The following is a 25,777-nucleotide window of genomic DNA, read 5'->3' on the forward strand; positions in this document are numbered from 1 at the left end:
GTCAGTCTCACCAAGCGCCACCGCGCCGACCGCGGAGGAAGGGGACGGCCTTCTAAAAGGAGCAAAGGGCGTGGTCACGCGACGGGGCGGGGCGCAGGCGCGAGGTCGCTGGAAGATGACGTATCTCACAGCGTCCGGCTCTGAGTTAACCGGAGGGAGCATGTGGGTCTGCGGGGCGCTCGGGGCGCGAACCCCGGCTCAGCTACGGCGGCGGCTGTTCCCCGCGTCCCGCCGCCGCCGGCCTGCTGCCGCCGCCTTCTCCGCATCTGCCGAGCCCTCCCGGGTCCGGGCGCTGGTCTATGAGCACCACGGGGACCCAGCCAAGGTCGTCGAGTAAGACACCGCGCCGAAATGGGGCAAGGGAGCTCGGGTTCCTGGAGGGTTTTAAGATGGGCTGTGGAAAATGGGGACTGGAAAGGGAGGGACAAGTCCCGAGGAGGAAGGCAGCGAATAATAGGACCGAAACTGTAGCCAGGGCGTGTGTGGTAGCTCAGAAAGTCGGTGCTTGGAAGTTGGAAACCCGAGAGGCACAGTTATAATTGTAGTAATGGCTGACGTTCATTGATCCTGTACTGTGTGTCGGGCAATCCCTGTGTAAATGGATGCTCTCATTTAATCGTCACAACAACCTTTTGGAGGAGGTACTTGATTTAGCCCCGTTTTGCAGATGAGAAAATGGAAACATGGGAAGTAAAATCACTTGTCCAAGGTCACACAAGCCAGTAAGTGGCAGAGTCGGAATTTTTGAACCCAGATCTGTCTGACTGGCCTACGTGAGTTCCTACGCTCTCTTATATTATGGAAAGAATTTTCAGAATACTTTTTCGTCCATTTGGATTTTCACATCTCAGAAAGTAGGTCAGAGATCGTTGTTTCCATTTTACAGAGGGCAGGGGACTTGTCCAAAGTGATATAGCTAATGAAGATTGGAACAGAGACAGGGATCCGTGGCTTCTGAGTCCTGTCCCGTGTGATTTCCTCTCCACTGCGCTGTGTATGTGCCTTTAGTTAAAAAGAGATCCTGTTTTGGAGCCATACAGACCTAAGGTCAAATACAGGCTCAGCCTCTTAGTAGCTGTTTGATCTTGGACAAGTCACTCGGCCCTTGTTACTTTTATGATTATGTCCTAAAATTCTGTTGGATCTTAACCCATGATTTTCATATGTGGCTCATAAAAACAGTATGTGAATTTTCAACGATTATAAATCTGCACATAAGTGATTATAGTCATTCAGAAGCTAGTAGGGTCACTAGTGGCGCTAGGGCAAAAGCATGGGTCTGGAATCAGAAGGCCTGGGGTCAAATCCTTGCCTCCCTGTCCTAGCTGTGTGTGTTTGGCAAGTTACTGAGATTCTCTAAGCCTCGGTTTCATCACATTTAAAAATGGAGACAATGTAGTCATAGCTCATAGTGCTAATCAGCTGCAATAAAAGGAATACTCTTCACCAAAAAGCACCTACATACTCTCTTGCAATCCCTTATTTCCAACTCTTTGATTCCCAGCAAATGGTTTGATTGTTTTCCAAAGGTCAGGCCGACAAGGAATTATTTTCATGATTAAAATACAGGCTAGAGGGCTTCCCTGGTGGCGCAGTGGTTAAGAATCCGCCTGCCAATGCAGGGGACACGGGTTTGAGCCCTGGTCCGGGAAGATCCCACATGCCACGGAGCAACTAAGCCCGTGCGCCACAACTACTGAGCCTGTGCTCTAGAGCCCGTGCACCACAACTACTGAGCCCACGTGCCACAACTACTGAAGCCCGTGCTCTGCAACAAGAGAAGCCATCACAATGAGGAGCCCGCACACAGCAAAGAAGACCCAACACAGCCAAAAATAAATAAATAAATAAATTTATTTTAAAAAAAAATACAGGCTAGAGTGCTGGCTTCAGCAGCACATATACTAAAATTGGAACGATACAGAGATTAGCATGGTCCCTGTGCAAGGATGACGTGCAAATTTGTGAAGTATTCCATATTTTTACTTAAAAAAAAAAAATACAAGCAAGATGTTTTGACAGCCGAAGGGGTTAAGCCTCAGATAATTTCATGGTCATGCACTCAGCCTAGCCACATCCACCATTAGAGCAATTGAAAAGAATGTTGAGAAGACACATCAGTCAATAAACCCCAATTTGTATGTTGATCATAGGTAATAAATCACCATGTTGGGAAGACATCTCCCTGAGGATTGCTGTAATGAGTTGGTAGAGCTCTGATGAACACTCTTTTTCCAGGAGTGCACCCCAAACAGGAACGATGTAGTGCCTCTCTCACCGGCTTGTAATTTATGTGTCTGGTGCAGGACCTGCCACAAAATAGGAGCTGCAAAAACGTTAGTTGAATCTAAATCTAATTTCTGTAATAAGTGCACCTTTTATTGAGTTCTGTGGTGATGAGGAAGGCGTCTCCAATGTGCAGGGACCCTGAGAAAAGGCATGGGAAGGTTAGGCAGCTGAGTGCAGCTGCCTCCTGATTGATTCCCTCCCCTTGGAGAGTCAGGGAAGCTAAACAGACCGGTCTGGTTGCAGATGCCACTTAGGAAAAAAAGACAGCTTGTCTCCTTGTGTGGAACCCTGATAATTTCCAGGAAGTTCAAGACATGATACTTCCACGAAGCATTGTATTCAAGCTTGGCCTCACATCTCAGTCACCTGTGGCACTTATGGAAACTATGTATTCCCAGGTGCTACTCCCTAGGTACTTAGCGGGTCTAGAACAGCCCTAAACATCTGAGTTTTTAAAGCTCTCCAAGTGACTCTGATGCCTAGGCCAGGGTTGAAAACCATTGCCCTGTGGATACGGATTGTCAGGCACGCAGTAATTCTCTCTGCCCCTGAAGGGCAGCTTTCCCTCCTGACCCAGATTCAGGTGACCTGACTTGTTCGTGTATGGACTGAGGCCAGAGGCTGGGATTCTCTTCTTTGTAGTCATGTCTTAGGTGGTTTAGGGTAACCACGCTGTCACAGAAAGAATCAGGTGTCCTTTAAACATCCTGGTGACTGGATGTGTCAGGTTACACCAGGTGGGGTCATGGTGTCTGAGCAGAGTCCGAGCAGAGTATTCCCCGACCTGCTGTGGTTTGCGATACTTGCACTGTGGGCGGAGCTCTGGGAACAGCAGGGAGGGAAGGAGGAAGAGTCTGCTCAGATCTGAGAGGTTGCAGAACTCCTCAGAATGAGGCCTCCAGGGGCCTCCTGTTCTTGTGTCAACATTCTGATTGTCCCTCTCTTCATTCTTCTTGGCCCCAAACATTCCAGCTGTTCTCTACTAAGGCCTTTTCCTTTGGTCTCTTAGAGTTTCTTTCTTTTATGCCCAAACTGAATCCCCTAAATAAGCACTTGGGCCTTTTTCATGTAAAGAATTGAACTGCTGACCTAAATGAAGCAAGACTGCAGGAGAAAATTACAAAGATGGGAGGATTACAGACATTCCAGAAATTTCAGAGGTCCCCATGACCATCACCCCTCGTGCAGAGTTCTGGATTCTCTATCACATAATTCCCAGAAACTCCAATGTCCTCTTTCCTTTTGTTCCTGGAAGTCCCATTTTAGAACTTGCTGTTCTCTGGATCTTGTGGTAAAAACAGCTCTCATTTATTGTGTACCTACCATGCGGCAGGCATTGGGCTAAGTTCTCCACGTATATTACGGATTTTAAAAATCACAGTAGGGGCTTCCCTGGTGGCGCAGTGGTTAAGAATCCGCCTGCCAATGCAGAGGACATGGGTTCAAGCCCTGATCCGGGAAGATCCCACATGCCACAGAGCAACTAAGTCCGTGCGCCACAACTGCTGAGCCCGTGAGCCACAACTACTGAAGCCCGTGCCCCTAGAGCCTGTGCTCCGCAACAAGAGAAGCCCACGCACCACAACGAAGAGTAGCCCCCGCTCACTGCAAGTAGAGAAAGCCCGCACGCAGCAACAAAGACCCAAAGCAGCCAAAAATGAATAAATAGAATAAATAAATTTATTTTTTTAAATTAAATTTTAAAAATAAATAAATAAAAATCACAGTAATCCAGTTTGCTCATTGCTATCACCATTTTACAGATAAGAGAACTGAGGCTCAAGACACTTGGAAGTCACTCGCCCAAGATCATACAACTAGGATGTCCCTTCTTTACTAAAGGTCCATGATATAGACATAGGCCTGAAGAAACAATGACAGTCATCTCAAATGTTTTTTGAGCATGAGATGGAGTATAAAACTGGGAAGAAGGTAGGTCAGAAGAGAAGGTGAAATTCTAGGTCATTCAGGTGACCCCAAGTCTCTGCTCTTCATAGGAAGCGCAGCCCCCTCCCCACCCCCAGGGAAGATGGTAGGAATGCTGTCCTCTGTCTTGTCCCCTTTTCAGGATCCTGACGCTTTCATAAAACAGCATCCTAGTCATCATGGCTTTCTCACCTGCCTGCTGCTAGCACAGAATGAAATGAAGCTGTGAAACCTTTGGACAAATACCCATTCTGTCTTAGCCAGATGGAATTTGGGGGAGCAGGTGGTGGGGACCCAGGCTGTATATAGGTGGTGAGTTCTCACTGTAGGGCACTGTTTACTCTCAGGGGATTTCTTTTTACAGTTGATGTCAGTGTTTAAAACCAAAACTCTGTGCAAGTGACTTGGTTTTTAAACCAGAATTACAGTACTTTGAAAAAAAAATTTAACATTCTGGTTTGGCACCCTAAGAACTGGGATTTGTTTGCTTGTTTGTCTCCTGGAGCTATTTTCTGTGGTCATGAATGAAAGAGGAGAGGACAGAACTCATTGTGCACCTACCATGTGAGCCAGCATTTATTCTTCGAGGGCCTACTAAGCACTAGGTACTGAAGGTGCAGAGATTGATAATCTGTGGCCTTTGCCCTCAAGGAGCTCACACTCTAGTCCAGGAGATGGTCCAGGGGGTAAGTGCTATGATATCTATATTTAGAGTCTGTGGACACCCAGAAGACGAGCACCCGACCCTACCCGCTCGGGGTGGTCAGAATGCTTTCTCTGAAGACATGAGGTCTAAGTTGAGTCCCCCAGAAGATCAGGTGATCCATATACAAGGAGGGAAAGTAGAAGAACCTGCATGGGCAGAAGCCCAGAGGGAAGAGAAAATGTGGTATGTCTGACTAAGGAATATTTGTTGGGCGCCCTCATATGTGATCTTTGAGGGAGGAATCTGCGGAAACAGGCTCAGAAGGGACGAGCCTGAGGTCACAGGATTCGGACTCAAGCTGGATTTCACATCCTGTGACACCGTTACATTACCTTCCCTCTGGACTTCACATGACACGGCCGGGTTTGGGGCCCAGCCCTTCTACCCTTTTTTCCTCATTCTTGCCTCTGAGGGTGAAACTTGGCGGCACACCTCTGAGGGATTGCACCGTAGACGGGGGTTTCCCAACGTGCAGAGTGTCTGGGAGGAAGTTCTTACCATCCGGCCCTCTCCCAGCAGCTCCTGCAAGCACGCTGGCGTGATTCCAGGTCTTTCCCACCCTGGATGGCATGGGAAGGGTCTTCATTTTAGAGAAGGAAAAGCAAAGATAACATGAGGCTAATCTGTGGCTCAAGGGGTGTCATTGGGGACCACCTGCAAGAGCACCGGCCTGGCTTCTAGTCCTACCCACGCCACTCATTGTTAGAATGAGAACATCACTCCAGTCTCCATTCTTTTCAGTTTTTTTTTTTGTTGTTGTTGTTTTGTTTTGTTTTGGGGGGGTGTTTTTAATTGAAGTATAGTTGATTTACAATGTTGTGTTAGTTTCTGGTGTACAGCAAAGTGATTCAGTTATATATACATATTCTTTTTCATATTCTTTTTCATTATAGTTTATTACAGGATACTGAATATAGTTCCCTGTGCTATTCCATTCTTTTCATTTATTTTTTGATAAAAGAAAGGGGTTGACAAAGGTCAGCGGCGGTAAACATGGGAATGCGTGCCATCCCCCCGCCCTGTCTTCTGTGCCAGTGACAAATCTTCACAGCTCCCTTTTCTGTGTACCTCAAAACGTACACACCTCTCTGCCTCATTCTCCCCAAACAACACTTTTTCCTGCCAAGACAAGATGAGGCCTCAGCATCCTTCTCAACATTATCCTGCAGCCGTGGAAATGGTTCTGAGGCTTGAGTCCTCTGATCCAACAATTGTCTAGCTCCGACAAGTCTGTGAAGCTGAAGCAGGCGTTGGACTGCCTGCTCGCCAGTGTTTGCTCCAGGGAGCAACGATGTGACTTGAAGTAAGGGGTCCTGGGCACAAGATTTCACCAAGAGCCCCCTTTGCCATTGGTTAGTTACACAATCAGAGGCCCACCAGGCAGGGGCTGCATGGTCATCATCCTACCCGTCAAAGAGAAAAGCAGCTGCAGGCAGGGCCTCTGCCCCCTGCTGTGGCCCAGTCTTGCTCTCTGAGGCAGCAAGGAGAGTTAGGCCTCAGCAGACTAAGCAACAGACTCTCCGCAGCTCCCTTTAAGCAAGTTTCCTGATGTTAGGAGATGTAGAATATTATGGAGCTTGCAACCTTTCTGGTAATCTTAGTTGAGGAAAGTAGGAGATTGAGAGGGTAGGGAGAGGGTTTCTTTGCCAACCCTGGGTAGAAACTTCCAGAAGTTGCCATCTGTCTCTGATTCCCTTGCATTCAAAGCGATTGTGCTACAGAACAAAAAGTCCTGAATGGTGGGAAGGCAAGATGACTTGGAGGCAGAGAACCCGGAAGAGGCGCAGGGAGGCAAGCGGGAGTGTCCGCACACCACGAAGAAACACAGAACCCGTGAGCTTTGCCCAGGAAAGGCAGAGAGCCCAGGACTCCATGAGAACCCCACCAGCTGTGGCCACCAGCATCCCCTGCTGGGGGGCGAGCTGGAGAACTTCATTCCTCCACAGTTGCCCAGTTGTGCCCTGCTTATTAATGATTAATCAAATGCCAGAACAGTGTACCTAGCACGCCCAGCACTTCACTAACTCACGGAAGGCGGCTTGTTTGTGACCATGGGGACTGCAGACAGACCTGGGAGAACCACGTAAGGCATCAGTTACCTTCCTCCAGTGCCCTGTGTTGGAACGCACATTCTTGGCTCTCTGTAATGAGCAGAGGAGAGAGTCTCTGTGGCCCATGACAACTCTTCCTGCGCAAAATGACAAGTGACCACTTTGAGGTGATTGAGTGGAAGATGCAAGATAAGTACAAATGGTTGCTAATTAAATGCGGAAGGCAGGAAAGATATCTTAGCAGAGCTGGCTGATGCCCGCCTTACACAGCCAGTATAACTGAGCCAGGCCCCAGAGTACTGGCCTCTTTTTCCCCCCTCTCAAAAGGCTCTTTCTTCTGCCTGCTTTTGTCTCCCTTGTCGTTCATATGGCATCACAGGTGTACAGCCTTTGCCTCAAAGGAGCCATTGTGACCTTATCCAGTGTGGGATCTGTCGAATGAAGGCAGAGGCATCCCTCCGAGTCGCGTGGCGCCACTACTCACAGGGGAAGGGACTGAACAGTCTTGGGAAAGTGACTTGAGATCCAGCCAGGCTGTGTTTGGGTGCCTCCTTTGCACTCCATAACACAGCCACCAGTTCCTTTGGTGAGTTTAAAGCAAAAAAAAAAAAAACAAGGAAGAAATTGCTATCATTACACCCGAGGTCCAACTCCTGGAATTCAGACTCGGCCCGGTTTTCCTTCCTGTCTCGGCAGAATGGTATCCTTGACGACGCAGTTCGAACTGTCTGCAGGAACAGCAGTGTCTGGTATTGATGGCATTCCGTGTGGGTCAGGCTGGGGCTGGTCTCCCTGGTGAGACGCAGCTGGACCAACACACCTCCCGCTGGGCAAGCAGCCTGTGTCAGGCCTGTCCCCGCCCTCACCCACCTCTGTCTGCAGCTTCAACTTTCCTTCTCCTGCCCCACTCCCCTTCCCTCCCACTTCTGTGAAAGTCAACTGGTGCAGAGCAGCTAGGCTCCCAGAAGACAAAGAAGAGAACTGGGAGCAGGTTGCAGCCCAGTGCAGCACTTTTCAAACTGCTGTTTGGGGTACTCGGTGTGCTGTGAGGGTAGTGTTCTCAGCTGAGTTAACTCTGGAAACTCTGGATTACACGAAGCCACGTGGGTTTCTTTACTGGAGGACTTCTCAGAGCCTTTATCACTCTAATGTGCAGTTTGAATCTTATAAAGGGAGTTTAGTAGGCAGCGTTTCCCAAAAGTATTGGACCCCAGGGAATACCTATTAATATCTCCCAGGACAGAGGTTCCACACACACAGTGTAGGGGATGCCGGCTTAGTGTTCGACAGTCTGAGCTTTGGAGTCAAGCTTAAGATCAAGTCTTGCCACTTACTAACAGTTTAACCTTGGGCACGTTACATAACTTCTCTGAGCTTCAGTTGCCATCTGAAAATTGGGGTGATAGCACCCTCCAGACATTTTGAGGACTCAACAGCGTCTTGCATATGAACGCTAAGCACAGTGTCTGGAGCTTGGTAAGCTGTTAACAGTAGTTATCATTTAATTGTCCAGCCAGATCACCCAGAATAAGTTTATCTACCATCCTAGACTCCACCTACGTGCAGCTGAGTCAGCTCTGTGTGTCCAGCGCAGAGCACCCTCTGCTCCATTCCGTACTGCAGGCCACCTGCTTCGGGCTTCAGATGTAACACCTTCCTCCCCGCTCCAAGCCGCTCTTCCTTCCTCCTATCTCAACATCCAGTTGCCCAAGCCTGCAACTTGGGCTATCAGCCATGATGATGGCCCTCCAGCCATCAAAGACTCCCCGGCCACCCCCATGGAGTCAGTCACCAAGTGATATCAATGCCACTTTTTATTTAAGAGATTCCAGGTTATCAGATCCTTCTCTCCATTCCCACAACTCCAATCTAGACTGCACCTGTGCCTAGCCTACCATCAGGTCGGATTCTTTACCATTCCCTCTGGCAGGAAATCCTTCCTTTCTCTCAGTCCACCCCATAAACTCCTGTTTATCCTTCAAGCTCCAGCTAAGATAATCACGCCTTCCGAAGTCCCTTTGGTAACCCTTTGCTCTCCCTCCGGCTGGTCACACACTCAGTCGGCTTTAGCACTACAAGCGCCCTCCCAGTGTTTCCACATGTGAGTCCCCACACCATCAATCTCCTGGGCAGGAGATACTATTTTTTTCATCTTTAAAGCCCTTGGCACAGTCCCTGGCACTTAGTAGGACTATTGATAAATATTTGTTTAATTAAATTTACTTGAATTTTCCAAAAAGTTGCCATCTTCCTTTGAGTGATTCATTGATTTTTTTCAGAGGTATAGCCAGCTGTTTCAAAGGTTTCCTTGGATATCCCCACCTCTGACAACAGCTGCCATTTCTTCAGCATCTCCTGTGTATCAGGTACTCTAGCAAGTGCTTTATGTCCATTAACTCACCTAATCCATGAGCTGACTTCTAGTGTTCTCCCATTCCACAGATGAGTACTGTGAGGTTCGGCTAGCTGGTCAATGACCGAGGTGGGATTCACACCCAGGACTGCCTGTTTCACTCCAAATCCATGCTCTACCCTTCATCTATGAACTGAGATCTACCTGTATTCTTATCCTGACCACGGTTATCTAGATTTTTAAGAATTACAAACGTACTGCAAATTTGATCTGCACTCTCCTGTGAGGAAAAGAGGCATGGGTTTTTGCTTCGATTGAACTCCCTTAAGGATAATCTCCGTTTTTGTTTGCACCCATCGTTCAGGGGCATTTTCCTAAACAGCCCAGGACCAGGGAGAGCAAGTACCAGCCTCAGTAGCTAAGTCCGTGGGGTGTGAGCCCCTCCCCTGACTCCCTGACCGTCGCTTTTGCACCACATTTTCTCACTAAAGAGGAAAATGGTATAATTTCTTTAAGAAGCATTCTCCAGCACTGTTGTGGTCCCAGATGCTGTGCTGAACACTGAGTTAAGACTAAAAGTTCTCTGCCCTCCGTGAGCTTACAGCCTAGTAGGGAGACAACACACATTCTGACTTTAAAACTCAGTGATAAGTAAAAAGTACCCTGAACTGAGTCTGAAAGACCTGGATTCAAATCCGAATTCATATCTGCACTCCAAAATCCAGAAAGCTCTGAAAACTAGCAGTTTTGTTTTTTCATAACTCATTTGGAGGCAAAACCTAATCTGGAGTGAAGTTTTTATATGGTCACTGTTCAACCCACTTAGTGTGAATATTCCTACTTTTTGCTTCAGGAACAGTGTGTCTGATGGGAGTGCTGCCCATCCACCAGGGAGAGGTGCAGATAACACACGGGCCTGAACTCTGGAGGACATCCGGCCCCAGGAGTTGGAAAAGGAATGTGAACTTAACGCTTTGTGATCAGTTGAAGAAAATGTATGAAAAGACTTCATAAACTAGATGGTCTTAAAGGGCATAGTCACCCCATCTGTGTAATGGGAGCACTGAGGGTGGAGCAAGTGATTTTTTTCAGGGCCAAGAAGAGGGTCAAAAGATGCTTTAGGGGAAGTAAAATTTCAGCCAGGTCCTAAAGGGTGAGTTCAATTTCTCACTTTGCAGAGAAGCTATGGAAAAGGAATTCTGGGCTGAGGGAAGAGCGTGTAGAAAATGTGCAGGAAAAAATGTCTTCAAGTAGCTTGAGCATGTGGACTCTGTCAGCTTACAGAAGAACTCTGATTATCTGTCAAACTGCGAGAGAGAAGCGGTGCAGATAATATAAAGGGGCAGCTCGTCCACAATCCATTTGCTCTGGGCAGGATTTTTCTCTGGAGTGCAGACTTACATATGTGTTCACAGAGAAACAGTGCCGTCTGGGCTGACGCCTCCCTGCTTATCCTGGTGGGGAGGCTGTGGAGCCCTCCCCCTGCCCCCCGGCTCCCCAAGCAGGCCCAGCAAGGGTCAAGGCTGCCCACTACTCCAGGCTTTCTGTTGCAGCCCTCTGCGTGGTGTGGGGTCAGCCCTTCACCAGCCGGCTTCTCTAGCATCAGACTGCCAGGTTCAAACAGTATCAGCCACTTAACGACTTTTGGTGGCCTGAAACAAGTTATTTATTGCGCCTTTGTTCCTCGTCTGTAAAATCAGAATAATATGAAAGCTCACACGGAAAGCACTCAGCTGCATGCCTGACTGGTACATACTCAAACAGTAGTTATTATTATTACGAGGACTCTCCCTCCTCCAGCTATGTATAAATACATACATTCCTTAATACTTAACCTAAAAGGGAAAAAAAAGCCCTTTCTGTATTCTCTCTGCCCTGGTCATCAACTCCTTCCTAGTTAACCATTTTCTGTAGAGAGTGTTTTTACTTTGATTTTTTGCAGCTGTTTCTCAATCATGGTAAAGCATGGCCTCCCTTACTTTGGTCATAATCCAGTACAGGGATTCCTGGGTTGGGTCCCCAGGGGTCCTCGTAGGCAGTCAGAGGGATTCCCATGCTAATTTCAGGTACTGGTTTAGAGCAAGGTAAGTAAGAGAGCCAACTCTGAAAGTGGATAAGCCCCGCCCTGACCAATTCTCTTACTCTGCATAAGTTTCATCATCTCCAGGAGCCTTCATTTCCTGCTTGATAGAATGGGAATATTCATACTTTCATCACAGGGGTGTTACATCTTAGATTATGTGTTTAAAGCCCTTAGCACAGGACCTGGTGTATAATAAACACCTCACAAATGCCTGCCACAATTATTACTACTAGTACAAGCCATTTCTTAGAAATCACACTTTTACCCCAAGTGGTGCCTCAGGTATAATTAAAAGATCAGATTTCAGCAGGAAGTGGGTGGAATTACATCAGCTTAGTGCAGTGACACTGTTGCCTAATGCTAAGAACCTCTGGTTGGCTTTTATATGTGCCTTTGGTAAGCAAAAATAAGGAGAATTATTAACAAGTACATTTGGGCAGAGAAAAGCACTGCAAACATGAAGTCTTAGAGGTGTGGAGAGAGACAGAAAAAGAATCTGATAAATAAAGTCATGAGGATCCATTGGTCTAATACACTGATCAGTCCTTTCTGGTTGGAAGGTCTCCTTTTATTAAAAAAAAAAAAAAGTGGCACATGGGCATTGCCACTGGGCAGGTTTTACCCATTAACCAACATTCCAATGGATAAAGACGTTAGTCCCCTGATGTCTACAGCGCACGCACTGTGAGCAAAGGGAGTTACCACACAGGCTTGAAATGGGAAGAGCTCTTGGAAGTGATCAAGTGCAAGTGGGGGTGATGGTGGCATCACCCCCATTTTACAAATGGAGAAATGAAGGCCTAGAGCAGGGAAGAAACCTGCCTGCGGTGACGCAGCCATCCTGTGATGGAGTTTCATACCTGAGGCCCGCAGCTCTCCATCCAGCATCCTTTCTGACAGACCAGATCCTCATCCGGAAGGGACATCCTTCCAGGGGGTGAACCACAGTCACCCAGGGAGTTTTTCCCAACTCCATGGGCCATCTCTATTTCCCTCACCACTTGGGGTGCCCCTGATCTGGAGATTCTGATTCAGTAGGTCAGCCCTGGGGCCTGAGAATCCATAATATTAGTATACCAGGTGATTCTTAGCATCTCTAACCACTACTAACCCATGCCCGCAGGAGTTCTAGCTATTTTCTGCCCTAGAGTAGGTGGCGGAGTGGAAAGGTCACTAGGGACTTTCCACTTGCAGTTAATGAGCATTACCCTGTGTCCTGTACTAATTCCTTATAGCTCCTCTCTCTTTCTTAACAACCCTAATTCCTGGGCACACAATGGCAGCTTGAAAATGTTGCTGCCTGACCTACTTTGGGGAGATGATTTGAGCAAAAGACTCCCTGGCTAGCCTGGCTGACATGAACATCTCTCTCTGGCTTTGTGCTTAGACTGAAGAACCTGGAGCTGGCTGCTGTGGGCGGATCAGACGTCCATGTGAAGATGCTGGCGGCCCCTGTCAATCCATCTGACATTAATATGATCCAAGGTAACCTTGGTTTCTGTGGCTTATGTTAATTGGCTTTTTTGCTTAGCCGCCACCTCGTTTTCATTCCTCCCCAGGTGTGGGTGTGAAATTCCTGTGATTAGCAGCAGCTGTTCTCCAGATGAGCTGTCTACAGACTGTGTGAGCCCTCTCTGGCCTCCCCTCCCTCGAATGTGAGGCTTTTTGAGTTAGGAAGATTGCAGCGGGGAGCAAACCAACCCTTGTGAAGTGTGCGATATGCTGGGCTCATTTCCTACATTATCTTATCTAATCTTCATAATAACCATGAATCTGAGGTGTATTATCCCCCTTTACAGATGAAGAAGCTCGGGCTCAGAGAGGTTGGTTAGTTACACAGCTGGTCAGAGGCAGAGGCCAGAACAGGCTGAGGTCTGTCTGACTCCAAAGTCCGTGCTCTTTCACTGCCCAATCTTCATTGGATGATGCTTTGTGCTCTTCTCCCTTAGGCAATTATGGCCTCCTTCCCAAGCTGCCTGCTGTTGGAGGGAATGAAGGTGTTGGACAGGTCGTAGCAGTGGGCAGCAGTGTGACCAGGGTGAAGCCAGGAGACTGGGTGATTCCAGCGAATGCTGGTTTGGGTGAGTTTCTCCAGGTGTCTGCAGCTTTTTGTTGTTTCAGATCCTATTTCACCCGCGTGGTACACGTTTGTTTATTGTCTCTGTAAGTAAGCAGCGCAGGGTTTATTATTAAGTCCATATACCCACCTCCAGTGGGGATGGAAGCTGGACCAGGAGAGCAGCAGTTCTGTTTCTTTTGCTCAGGAGGTGATACACCTGCTCTCATCACTGTGGGCGCATGTTGATCGGAGCTATGAGTCTCCGAATCCCTACATCCCTAGGGAATGTAGGGTGCACTGGGGAATCAAATAAGACAGCCCCTTCCCTCCAGGAGGTTAAAATCTAATTGAAGAAATCTCCAAACCAACAACCTCCATAAAGGGAGTGCTGCAAGTTCACAGGAAGCAGAGGGCACTTCTGGCGACTCTGTGTGAGATAGACACAGTCTTAAGGAAAGATCAGGGCTTCATGGAGGAGGCTTCATTGGAAGGGACCTTTGATGGATGAATTTTGGTAGGTGGAGATGCGCCCCAAATTGTGGCATTTAGAGGAAACAACATGAGCAAAGACACAAAGGTGAGTTTGGGGAAATGGAGGAGAACCCAGTGTAGCCACAGCAGAGGATGAGCATGCGGGGGAGGACTGCAAAAGTGAAGGGGAGGTTACAGAGCAGGTGGGGCCGCCTGGGGAAGGCCCTGCGAAAGCCATGCTGAGAGTTAGGGTTTTCTGTGACATGTGGTAAAGAGTCTTTGGTGAGATTTGTGTTTTAGTACTTGGTCGTTTTTGAGGCACAAACATTATACAAATGGATCCTGACAGGAGCCACAAGAGGGAAACAGGGCTGACATCCATCCCATTGGACATACGAGGAACTGAAACCTAAGAAGAAGCCCTTGTCCAAATGCAAACAGCTAACTAAAAGGAGAGCCCCTTGGACTCTTGTCTCCTCCGTTTTTCCCGCTACACTCCAATGGGAGGACCCTTTGGGTTATAACTTGCAGAGAGTCAACTCAAACTTGTTTTACCAGAAAAGAAGTTAATTGGTTTGTGGAACTGGGAAGTGCAAGAGATGGAAGGCTTCAGGCACAGCTGGATCCAGAAACACCAATGCTATGAGAGCTCTTTCTCTTATTCTCATTAGCTCTCCAATGGGATCTCCCCACACAGTGATATAGGAATAGCAACAAATATTGACCACTCCCTTTGTACCAGGCACTGTTGTAAGCACTTTACCTATATTTACTCAGTCATTCCCACAACATGAGGTAGATACTGTTATCATTCCCATTATGCAGATGAGACTACAGTAAATGTAAAGGATTAAGCAATTTGCCCAAGGTCACCCAGCCAATAAGTGGTGGAGGTAAGATGCAGACCCACTCTGATATATACCTTTCATAGATGGCCACCAGCAGCCTGAGGTTTACATCATCCTGAGAGCAAACAAAGAAGCATGTCCTCCAGAATGTGTCCAATACAACCATATCTGTCCCCCAGAAGGGCTCTGACCAGCCCTGTCTGGATCCTTGCCCATCCATGAACCTATCACTAGTGGGTGGGCTTAGGCCACTCCAATTGCCCTGGTTGAGTCTCTTGCCAACCTCTGTGGTATAGAGAGTGAGGCCTTGTGGTCGACAGCCCCAGAGGTTAGGAAGGAGCAGTTCTAGAAAGAAAAATGTACCAAGCAAGAGAAAACAGTACCAGGAGTCTACTAGAAGTTCTTTCCTTCTCTGAGATCAGGGAAGTGCCAAGAATGGCCCCACCCTCTCTGAAAGTCCCCTGGCAGTGAAAGAGCATAGCCAGGTGAGCAAATTGAGATCTGTAAGGATTCACTGGATACTGACTGGTGCTTCGGGCCAGCCCCCGTACAGAGTGAAGGGCACACAATGTGGGTCAGGCACAGTCTCTGCCCTCAGAGTGCTCTTGGCTGGGAGTGGGAAAAGAGCACTTAATACAGTGCAGTGTAATGAGTGGTGTAATCACAGGATGAACACAAAGGCAAGAGTTCCCTATCTCGGGAAGCATTAGGAAAGGCTTCTCAGAGAAGTGATGCTTGAACTGGGTCTGGAAGACAGTAGAAGTACAGCCAGGGGAGGAAGGGCTTCCCAGGCAGGGAATGCGGCATGGGCAAAGGTGTGGTGATGGGAGAAGGCACGGCAACATCGGCACTGCAGGTAGCTCAGTATGGCTGGGTCATGGGTGGATAGGGAGAAGTGAGATGAGGCTGGAGGGGTCGGCTGGGGCCCGGTCGTGGAGGGCTCGCATCCACCGTCATTGGGGGCCTGATGAAGAGTGAACACGAGGAATGATTTGATCAGATTTGTGCAGTGCAGAGAATGCTCTGGAAGGGCAGAGGGTGGAGGCAGGAAGCCAGTGAGGAGGTGGCTGAGCAATCCACGCTTCAGACGATGAGGGCCTGAGCAAGTAGTGCTGTAGGGCTGGAGAGACGGGGTGGACCTAGAAGCTTGGTGAGATTGGAGAGAATAAAGGACACGTGCCAGGTGTGTACGTAATTGCACGTGGGGGGGGGGGTGATAGCCAGAGCAGGGATTTCTCCCCGGAGGAAAGGTGATTCTTTTAAACCAGGTGCCAGTCGGAGAGGATGGGGATGAGGATTTTATCATTGTCAGGATGCTAATTAACTCAGTTTATTCAGTAAACATTTTGTGAGCATCTGAGGGTGCCAGGCTCTAACATACAGCAGCGAACAGACATGGTCTTTCTTCTAGTGAAGACTGCCGTTTAGTAGAGTAGCAGTCATTAAAGAGATAAGTCCTCAACTGGCCAGATCTTGGGCATTTTTCATGCACTGAGCTACTCAGCTGTTGCTGCGCCTGTAGCCAGCTTTTTCCCACATGCACCCAGTCCCAAGGGAGACAGAGCGAGCTAATGTGCGAACTGGCTTTCTCATTGGAAACACTCAAAGCCCCCTGAGGCAGCATGGGGCATAGCAAGCACTGGCCTGGGAATGAGATACAGGCTCTCCTTCCACCACCACCACCCCACCACCCCACCACCCCATGACCTTGTTTAAATCACAACTACTTTGAGCCTCAGTTTCCTCATCTCTAAAATGGAGCTAATAGTCGTTGCCTTATCTGTCTCAACTGAGGGAATACATACAATGATCTTTGCAAACACTACATTTGCGGCAGACTTTTTTCTTAAAGGGCGAATTAGTAAATATTTTAGGCTTTGCAGGCCATTCCACTTCTACTCAACCCTGCCAATGTAAATAGCCATAAATAATACATAAAAAGTGGGCTATGTTCCAATGAAGCTTTATTTACAAAAACAGGTGGTGAGCCAAGTTTGGCCCATGGGCCATAGGTTAGGGACCCCTGTGTTAGATGACAGAGATGGTTATGGGTCAGGTGCATGTGAGTGCAGAATGGGAGTCCTCAGAACTCAGGCCTGGGAATTCGGATCAGAAAAGGAGACCAAGGGATGTTCCACACCTACTGTGTACCAGGCACAATGACAGTCTGTACAATGTCATCACTTAATCTTTACACTCTAGCGGGAGTGTTATTCTCCGCATTTCATAGATCAGAAAAACTGCAACTCAAAAAGGGTGAAGTGATCATTCAAAGTCAACACAACTAGTGAGTGGCAGAGCCAGGGCTTTTAAGCAGGTCTCTACAACTCCAAAGTCTAAGGGTTTCTACTTTAAAGCCCTGGAGGCTGACGTGGGTGCTGCCCCCATCCCATCCCACCCAGGTTCTCTTAAGAAGACGATTAGGGACTGCCAAGCCCCAGAAATCCGTGTCAAGGGTTGGATTTCCAATGTCCTGCCACTAAGGGGAAGTAGAAAACACCTTTGATTTCACACACAGAAAGCCATTCACTAAGCGTCTGGCACAGAGTAGAGTACAATAAACGTTGACTAAGATGAATGAGGGTGATAGTTATGAAGATGACGCTGAAGATCTGAAAACCAGGCTGCATGAAGCCCAGAGACAGACAAGGCACCTCCTGGACTCCAAAGCAGTCCTTCAGTTTTTCAACCTCTTATTTTCTCAGCCAGAAATCTACTCTAGGATTGACACAGCCTTTAATAAAGAATGTTCCTGCCTCCTATCGCCAATTCCTGGCCCCTAAAGCCCACCTTGGTTCTCCCCTCCTGCAACACAATTAGCGGTCTAGGCTGGCCCCTGCTCCCCACACTGGACCACGTAGAGCCAGGGCACTGTCAGAATCCCAGCCACTGGGTCATGAGTCACACTCGAGAGCTTTGGAAGGGTAGGCCGAGGGCCCCTGAGACATCACAGCCACCAGACACCAAGCTAACAAGGCTCCAAGTCGTTTCCCTGAGGTGACTTAGCAAGTGCGCGGCGAGCTAGGGCTTGAATCTGCATCTGTCTGACTCTCTGCTTTACACAGGATCCCGCCTGCACAGGTGAGGACCTGTCACCCAATGCTCATCAAATCCTGTTGATTCTATCTTCAAAACATAACTCGAATCCATCTACTTTTCCTCATCCCCACTGCCAAAGTCTAAGGAACCATCACCTCGCATCTGGGCCCCTCCGGAAGCCCCCTGATCGGCCTCCCTGTTCCCATTCTGCCCGCCCCCCCGGCCCCCACCCCCCGCCACAGTCTTTTCCACATAGCAACAAAGTGATCTTAAAGCATAAATCCAATCACCTCAGACTTCTCTAAAATTAGAAGCTTCCTGGATGCTTCCTGGGACTTCCCTGCCAGTCCAGTGGTTAAGACTCTGCGCTTCCACTGCAGGGAGCACGGGTTCGAGCCCTGGTTGGGAAATTAAGATCCCGCATGCTGTGCAGTGCAGCCAAAAAATAAATAAATAAATAAAAAAGAAAAACTTAAAGCTTCCTAGTCACTAAAATAAAATCCGTTCTTTATGCCATGACCCTGAGCCCTTATGTTTTTCAGACTGCAGGCTGTGACCCATTAGCAAAATCAATCCAGTGGGTTACAAACAGAATTTTTCTTTTGTTAAAGTTGGTCAGAATAGAATAGAAAATAACAGTACATCACATAGAGTAGGGTAAGTATTGTTCCGTGAAACTTCGGCTTCTGTTATGAATCTGTGTATGTGTACACGTATTTATGTATGTACATGTACTGAGTTAGACTGTAACACACGGTTACTGTGAGTCAAGATCATGAAAGCCTGTATGATGTCCCTCCAGCCTGTGCCACGTCAGCCATGTCTCCAGCCACTCTACCCACCATTCTCTCCCCTCCAGTGTGCATTCTTCCTGCTCCATTCCTATATCTGTCCTGCCTCAGAGTCTCTGCACATGCTTCTTCCTCCACTGGAATGTTCTTTGTGGATTCTGAGAGGCTGCATCTCTATCCTTCAACTCTTAGCCTGTCGCCTCCTCAGAGAAGCTGTCCCTGACTCCCATCTAAAGTAATTCTCTCCTCTCTCTCCCTCCCTCTGTCTCTCTCTCTCTCTCTCTCTCTCTCTCTGTATAACTTAGAATTCTTGTACTTGCTTGTTCGTGTCTCACCTCTTCTGCTCCACTGGAGTGAGCGCGCTGTGAACGTAAGGACTGTGTCGTTGTTGGAGGGGCCTGGCTCACAGCCGGTGCCGGATGAGTATCTGCAGATGGAAGGGGGCAGCCCGGGGAGCTGGGCGACGGGGCAAGTCACAGCCTCAGTTCCTGCCCTGTTGAGTGAGGACTTTAAATGGGACATTTTATTATTCTTTTGTCTAGAACTGGAATGTGGGCTGGGGGTTAATGAGCACTTTTTTCCAGTTTACAGGATTGTTTCACTTCCCATATCTCGTTTGATCTGTGCAACTGTTCTTGGGGGAGGCCAGTCAAGGCTCTTCTTGCCAGTGTCATCTACATATTAGAATAACCAAATCTCAGTGACTTAGTGCTGTGCTCAGACTAGCAGACCAGCAAAGCCAGGTCCCACACCTCGGCCTTTGACTTTGGCTTTCATGCTTTTTTCCATAATACCACCCGAGTCACCCTGCCTTAGGTGAGAATGAGGGCCGAGTGGGAAAATGGGGCTTTCTCAGCTTCTCTTGCGCTGGTAATGATGTTGCTGTCTCCCCCTCAGAGTCCAGTAGTTTGAGATCTTCAGCCACCTGCTGTGTGACGCTAGCTAAATCTACTGGTAACTGATGTGGGAATAACACAGTCTCCCTAACGTAATTATCATGAGGACTCAGGCATTTGAAAAGGCTTTGGGATTTTCCTTTTTCTCCAAGTATTACTGAAGTCTGCTGTCCTCGATGCCCGTCCACTGAGGAGGGGGAGTGGGGTTGGGCATGGAGGGGGTCCTTCCTTACTCCCCTGGCCTCCCCCTTCTTAGGAACCTGGCGGACCGAGGCTGTGTTCAGCGAGGAAGCGCTCATCTCGGTTCCGAGTGACATCCCTCTTCAGAGCGCCGCCACCCTGGGTGTCAATCCCTGTACGGCCTACCGGATGCTGATGGACTTTGAGCGGCTGCGGCCAGGTAGGAACCACAGTGGGTGGGCAGGCCGGGCACTCCTGACTGGGGTGTGACCCATGTCCCGACCCTGAGGCCTGGGAACTTACCTGCGAGGAAGATGGCCCCAACCTGGGTGGTGTTGTTGCTTTACATGGAAAGATGTTAGCTTGGATCCTGGAAAACATGCTGAAACCTCATGAGGAGCACACCCTAGAAAACCGCTGAAGGGTCACATTCCCTAGAGCTTGGGATGGAATTCTGTCATTCAGCAAAATCGTATGGAGCTGTGCTGAGCTCTGGGGCTACAAAGCCAGACAACATAGACACAGTCCCTGTGTTTTCAATAAAATGCTGAACTTAGTGTTAGTCTTTCCACTCAGCACTGCCAGAGCACTTTCCAGCCCACATACGTGCCTTTCCATGCATTGCCCCGTCAAATGCACTGGACGTCAGAGCGGTGCAACGAGGTCCACAGCACGGGTCTGAACCCCAGCTTCGCCTCACTAACTGGGAACTGACCTCTCAAATCATCAGACTTTTCATCCGTAAAATGGAGAGTAAGGGGTTCTGAGGGCTCACTGAAACATGCCGTGTGACACTTAGCACAGGGCCTGGCATACAGCACAGTAAAGGTGCACTGCTGTTGTCATTCTCCCTTTTTATAAATGAGGAAACTGAGGTCCAGAGAGGTAAATTATTTGCATGAGATCACTCAGCAAGGAAGTGACAAAGCCAGGTGTTTTATTCCAGGTTCCCATGAAAGCAGAGCCTAAGAAAAGAACTGGGGGCCAACAGTTCGCTGGGGAGGTGACCCCAAGAAGCAGGAGTGAGGGACTGGGGACAGGGACAGGGAAGGAGGAAGAGCCAGCGAAAGCTGATCCTGCCGTGGGCAACCGGGGCCCAGTCCTGCTGGGGACTCCCCACAGACCCTCACAGAACCCTCCTCAGAATTAACCTGCAAGTGACAGGAGGCTGGGCCAGTTACCCACCAACTCCCGTCCCCCGTGGTTGGAGGGTTACCCCACACACCACGCATATCCGGGAGCTGGCAGGGGCCCTAGAGATCACCCAGTCCAGCTCTGTCATGCCGACGAGGAAACTGAGGTGAAGAGATGCCAGAGTGTGATCACCTTCGGTGGCAGCTCTGCGTAAGCCTGGCTGAAAACCAGTCCCAGCTTCCTGCAGAGACAAATGCCGGTTCTCCCAGCTGTGGCAGAGCAGCCCCAGGTCTCTTTAAGTGCAGAAAGCCAGCGGGTGTGATCAGGGACCTTTGCTCAAGTCCCAGTGCAGCAGATGTTTTGGTCGCCTGCATCCTCTCCCCTCAGACCCCCTCTGATTTGGGCTGCAGCTGTGGTCGTCACATCAGGCTGTTCTGACACCACCCACCTCAAGTGCCCATGGTGTATCTCTCCACTTTCCTGCCCCAGGGCTGGTGTGAAACGTGTGATCTTGACCCATAGTAAGAATTACACTTTAAATTGTCATCCAGTACGTAGACGTATATGAATATATATGTAATGAAAACCAAAGTTTCATGGAATAATATTTACCCTCACTATGTGTGATGCACTCCACTATTTATTCTATTTTCCTTGATTTTAACTTTAAAAAAAAAAAAAAAAGCGTGCAACCCACTAGGTTGGTTTCATAACCCACTGATGGGTGACGATCTGTAGGCTGACCCTAGCTAAGGAGGATGGGCCTTCTTCCAGAAAGTCCTCTGTCTCTAGCACGAGATCCCTGCTGCCTCTCAAAACCCAGATAGCATTTCAGGGGAACAGAGCCCCTTCCCGGACACAACAGCACTGGGCTCTAATGAGGAGCACCCCAGTGGGTGCTTCTAGGGCTCCTGTTTTATGGGGGAGAAACTGAGGTTCAAAGAGGTCAGGACTCATCCCACCCCGTTCACTTTCCGTTACAGTCAGTGGAGAAGCTGGGACTCACACCCCAGTATGTCTCGTTCCAGAGCCCATGCTTTTCCCAGCATGGCCCGTGGCCTCCCCCGTTGGCTAAGTCCAAAGTTAGGCTTCGGCTTTGACCACAGACTATCTGGAGGTCCCTGTCTCAGGGGCTGCCAGTTTCTCCAGTGCAGCTCTAATCCCATTTTGAGGCAGTGCATCTTCCCCTCAAGAAGCCGCAGCCTGTTGATAGAAATGGACTGAGATAACAACCAAGTATAAGTCAGGGCTGACCGTGACCATTAACAGAGACGGCTGCAGAGTGCTGTGGGAGTGCACGGGGGAAGAATCTGGGAAGGCTTCATGTAGGAAGCCACACTGGAGCTGTCCTTCGAAGGATATATAGGATTTGAAAACGAAGGGAGATGGAAAGAGGAAAACATTGCCAGCCAAAGAAATAACCTAAGCAGAGACTTGAGGACATAAAAATTGGGAGGATGATGAAGGATGCAAAATCATTTACACAGCAGGGTCTAAGTTGCATCCAGTGTGAACTCTTGAGTTGCTGAATCCTGGCAGGCTTCATGGGTGTTGTAGAGGTTTGGGGGGCACGGGAGAAGAGTGAACAACAGTCCAAGGACTGAGAAGGCTCAGCAGCCAGGTCCTGGGTCCCTTCAGAGTCTGAGGACTCCACCTCTGGCCCTATAATAGGATCCTAGGCTGGAAGCCCTTGACTTATTACAGGTCTCAACTTGAGTTTCTTCCTGGCTCCACAGGGGATTCTGTCATCCAGAATGCATCCAACAGTGGAGTGGGGCAAGCAGTCATCCAGATCGCTGCAGCCCTGGGACTGAGGACCATCAACGTGGTCCGAGACAGGTGCGTGGGAAGGCCTGATCCCAGCACACCACTTGGGCCTTTCCGCCTGCCACCCGCGGGTGCCCATGTTTCCACCAGGTGGCGCCCTTGCGTAAGCGGTCTTCCTTTCCTGCGGGCAGGAGCTGGCTTATAGCTGAGTCAGCCACCAGCACTGAAGTCCAGTGGCTTTTGGCTATAGGATGAATGAATCTGAAATGTAAAGGGAGGGCAGGAAGGAGAAGGCCCTTAGTGAACAGCTAAGAGTTTCTGAGACTCTTGACTTGTGATAAACCTCATGTTTTTAAAACCACAGTTCACATTTGGGAATGTTTTAAGCTGTGTTATTCTTTCTGTGAACTGACTAACCCAGAGCCCTTGTTTCCCTTGCATTTGTGTGATACTTTGAAGTGCACTAAATACAGATGTAAAGGAGATGGGGCAGGTTTGTCATCAGAGAGAGGAAGCCACTTGCTCAGGAAGACACAGCAAACCAATGACAAACTTAGTTTCCCAATTTGTTCTCTCTCCGTCATATCATCCAACTTCCTTAAGCCTCACCATCCACGTACGTGGTTGTGTCTCTTCAGGGAAGCCCAGCCTTGGCAGGAGAACTGATACTCGCTTCAGTTCCCCATCCCCTCAGTTGTGCTAACAAAAAAAATTGTTCTGTTTGCCTTGGTAAAGAGGCTCAGAGCCACTCCTGGACCGGAATGTGTTTGCACAACACTCTGAAGAGCCCCTTGAAAAGAGGGGAAAAGGAAGCAGAGTTTGTCGTTTCAGTAGAAGAAATCAGGAAGTGAAATGACTCCTCCCTGAGCCCAGATGGTTTCTAGCGTCCTTGAGCTGACAGGAGCAGTAGAAACCTCCCAGTGCTCTCTCACACCAGTGAGGAAACTGAGGCCAAGAGATGCTGGCATGTGATGAGACTGGTGGCCAGGCCCAGCTTAGCTTCCCACAAAGAGAAACTCGGGTTCTCACAGCTGTGGCAGAGGGGTCCTGGGAGCCTTCCGTGGAGAAAGTGAGCAGATATGACCAAGGACCTTGGATTGTGTTTGGTTTCCAGACCTGACATCCAGAAGCTGACCGACAGACTGAAGAATCTGGGGGCCCATCATGTTGTCACAGAAGAGGAACTAAGAAAACATGAGATGAAAAACTTCTTTAAGGTACCAGTGATGAGGGACATTGCACCTCCATTCCAGGCCCAACTCCCTGAAGAAAGAAATTCACTTGAATTAGAAAAGCTGGCACTGGCCCCATTCGTCTCCAAAATCCTCCCTTTGTCTCTTTTCATGGAGGGATAAAGCCCATTCCCTCAGCCAGGGGAAAGCATGCATTAAGTGCCTGGGGCTGTGAGGGGGCAGGAGAGACAGACAAGGTTTAGGAAACCCTGTATGGTTGGTAGTTTTGAATGTTAGTGGTGGACTACATCAGCCCACACAGCCGAAGTGAATCTCAGAGCTGGGAGAGAGCTGAGGAAACTGAGGCACAGGAGGGAAGAGAAAGAAAAGAAGTCACATTTCCAAAGCATCTGCCTTATATTTTATCTGATAATCCCCACAAAAGCTCTACAAAGTAGGTGCTATCTATTTTATAGGTGAGAAAACGAAGACTTGGAAAAAAAGAAAGGACTTTACTGAGACCACACAGTCATAAGTGGTGGAGTCGGGCTGGTCCCAGGCCTCTCTGAACTCAAAGCCCCTTAACCCTGCCCAGCACACCTAGTAAGTGACCGAACCACATCTCAGCCTCTTGTCACTGAACCCTGGAGGGACCGGACACACACTTGCTTGAGAACTCGTGCCTCTTGAGAACATTTCTGAAGCAGTAGGTCAGCACATCTAATATAAACTGAGTTGTAAGTGCTGAGAAGAGGGGGAAATGAAGTCCGTCAAAACAGAACATAGGTGCCCTTTGTCTTTTCTTTCCCAGAGGAGGTGAGTTTTGAACAAAATCCTAAAACAGATAACAGCATTAAGCTGGTAAAGAAAAGGCCCTTCCCAGACAGAGTTGGAAGGCATGACTGTCCCACTTTCTTCGCTCCTTCCTGACACAGCCCTTGGGCCAGGGAGGTGCTGTTTATAGCAAGCTTCAAACCCCACCACAGAGGGGTAGCTCGCTCACTGCAGGTCCCTTCTTTTCCAGGACGTGCCCCAGCCTCAGCTTGCTCTCAACTGTGTTGGCGGGAAAAGCTCCACGGAGCTGCTGCGGCACTTGGCGTAAGTCCCTCGGCCCCGCGGGTCCAGTGCACAAAGGCGCCCTCCCGGGATTTAGCCAGGAGGACCACCGAGTGACCAAGTCCCAGTGGCCAGTGCAGGCCAAGGCCAGGTCAGCACGACGCTGAGTAGGAAGATGGGACCCACGTCACGTCCTAGTTACCTGGGCCCGCCCTTTCTCAGCCTCCTCCTTTACAGATGACCATCCGGCTCTGTTCTCCTAGGGACCCCAGAAGTAGACTGCTGGGCGCTCTGTGATAGGGGAACGGGTAAGGATTCATAACCTAGGGGCATCTGAAAAAGTCACTTAGTCCTAGCTTATTAGCTTTTAAATTTTTTATTAGCTTTTAAAAATAGATTCTAATTTTAAAGGTAACATCATGCTGTTACAAAACATCTTGAAAGCATGTAAAAGTACAAAGGAAAAATTAAGCACAAAGCTTACCTATCATCCCACCACAGAGGGGGATGACATGTTGACAGTGCATGTCCTTTCCTTCTTTTTTCCTTTAATATAAACTTCTCAAATTGAAGGGCCCTGAAAGGACACTTCCCAACTAGAGCACCAACATTTGTTAACTCATATTTGCTAGCACTCACTAGCCACAGGGTACCTAGATGGCTGAGACACTGAGGGAACCCTCTAGAACTCAGGCTGGATGGGAATTTGGGTCATGTGATCAGAGAGCTGTAGTCACAATCACAGAGTGTTTAGCATGCACCAGACTGTGCAGAGAGCATGACGTACCCCTTCCACAATCGCCTAGGTGAGGGGTACTGCTCCCATCCCCGTCCAGACGAGGCCCAGAGAGGGTAGTCAGCTTGCCCGAGTTGCTGTGGCTCCGAGCATACGTCTTCAGCCCTACTCTGGGCAGCCTCCGAGGCCAACTGCCATCCCCATGTGGCTCGTGCTTACT

At 48.9% G+C, this 25,777-nt stretch overlaps 1 protein-coding gene and 1 non-coding gene across 3 annotated transcripts in view; both read left to right on the top strand.

Moving 5' to 3' along the window:
* Positions 1 to 118: 118 nt before the first annotated feature.
* MECR (mitochondrial trans-2-enoyl-CoA reductase) overlaps positions 119 to 25,777 on the top strand; it is a 29,092-nt gene continuing 3,433 nt past the window's right edge. The window contains exons 1-8 of one of the 2 annotated variants that reach the window (XM_061184602.1): positions 257 to 333; positions 9,252 to 9,338; positions 12,796 to 12,893; positions 13,358 to 13,489; positions 19,769 to 19,912; positions 22,563 to 22,665; positions 23,708 to 23,810; positions 24,790 to 24,863. In XM_061184602.1, the coding sequence (XP_061040585.1) occupies positions 12,848 to 12,893; positions 13,358 to 13,489; positions 19,769 to 19,912; positions 22,563 to 22,665; positions 23,708 to 23,810; positions 24,790 to 24,863 (602 nt within the window). In that variant the 5' untranslated portion in view covers positions 257 to 333; positions 9,252 to 9,338; positions 12,796 to 12,847. Of the gene's footprint in view, positions 334 to 9,251; positions 9,339 to 12,795; positions 12,894 to 13,357; positions 13,490 to 19,768; positions 19,913 to 22,562; positions 22,666 to 23,707; positions 23,811 to 24,789; positions 24,864 to 25,777 lie in introns of both variants that reach the window. The other variant, XM_061184601.1, reaches the window with a different exon arrangement.
* Positions 1,881 to 1,984, top strand: LOC133089213 (U6 spliceosomal RNA). Its single transcript, XR_009700598.1, has one exon. It is a non-coding gene; the product is annotated as a U6 spliceosomal RNA (small nuclear RNA).

The sequence above is a fragment of the Eubalaena glacialis genome, chromosome 3 (genome assembly GCF_028564815.1).
Source record: "Eubalaena glacialis isolate mEubGla1 chromosome 3, mEubGla1.1.hap2.+ XY, whole genome shotgun sequence".
Lineage (NCBI taxonomy): Eukaryota > Metazoa > Chordata > Mammalia > Artiodactyla > Balaenidae > Eubalaena > Eubalaena glacialis.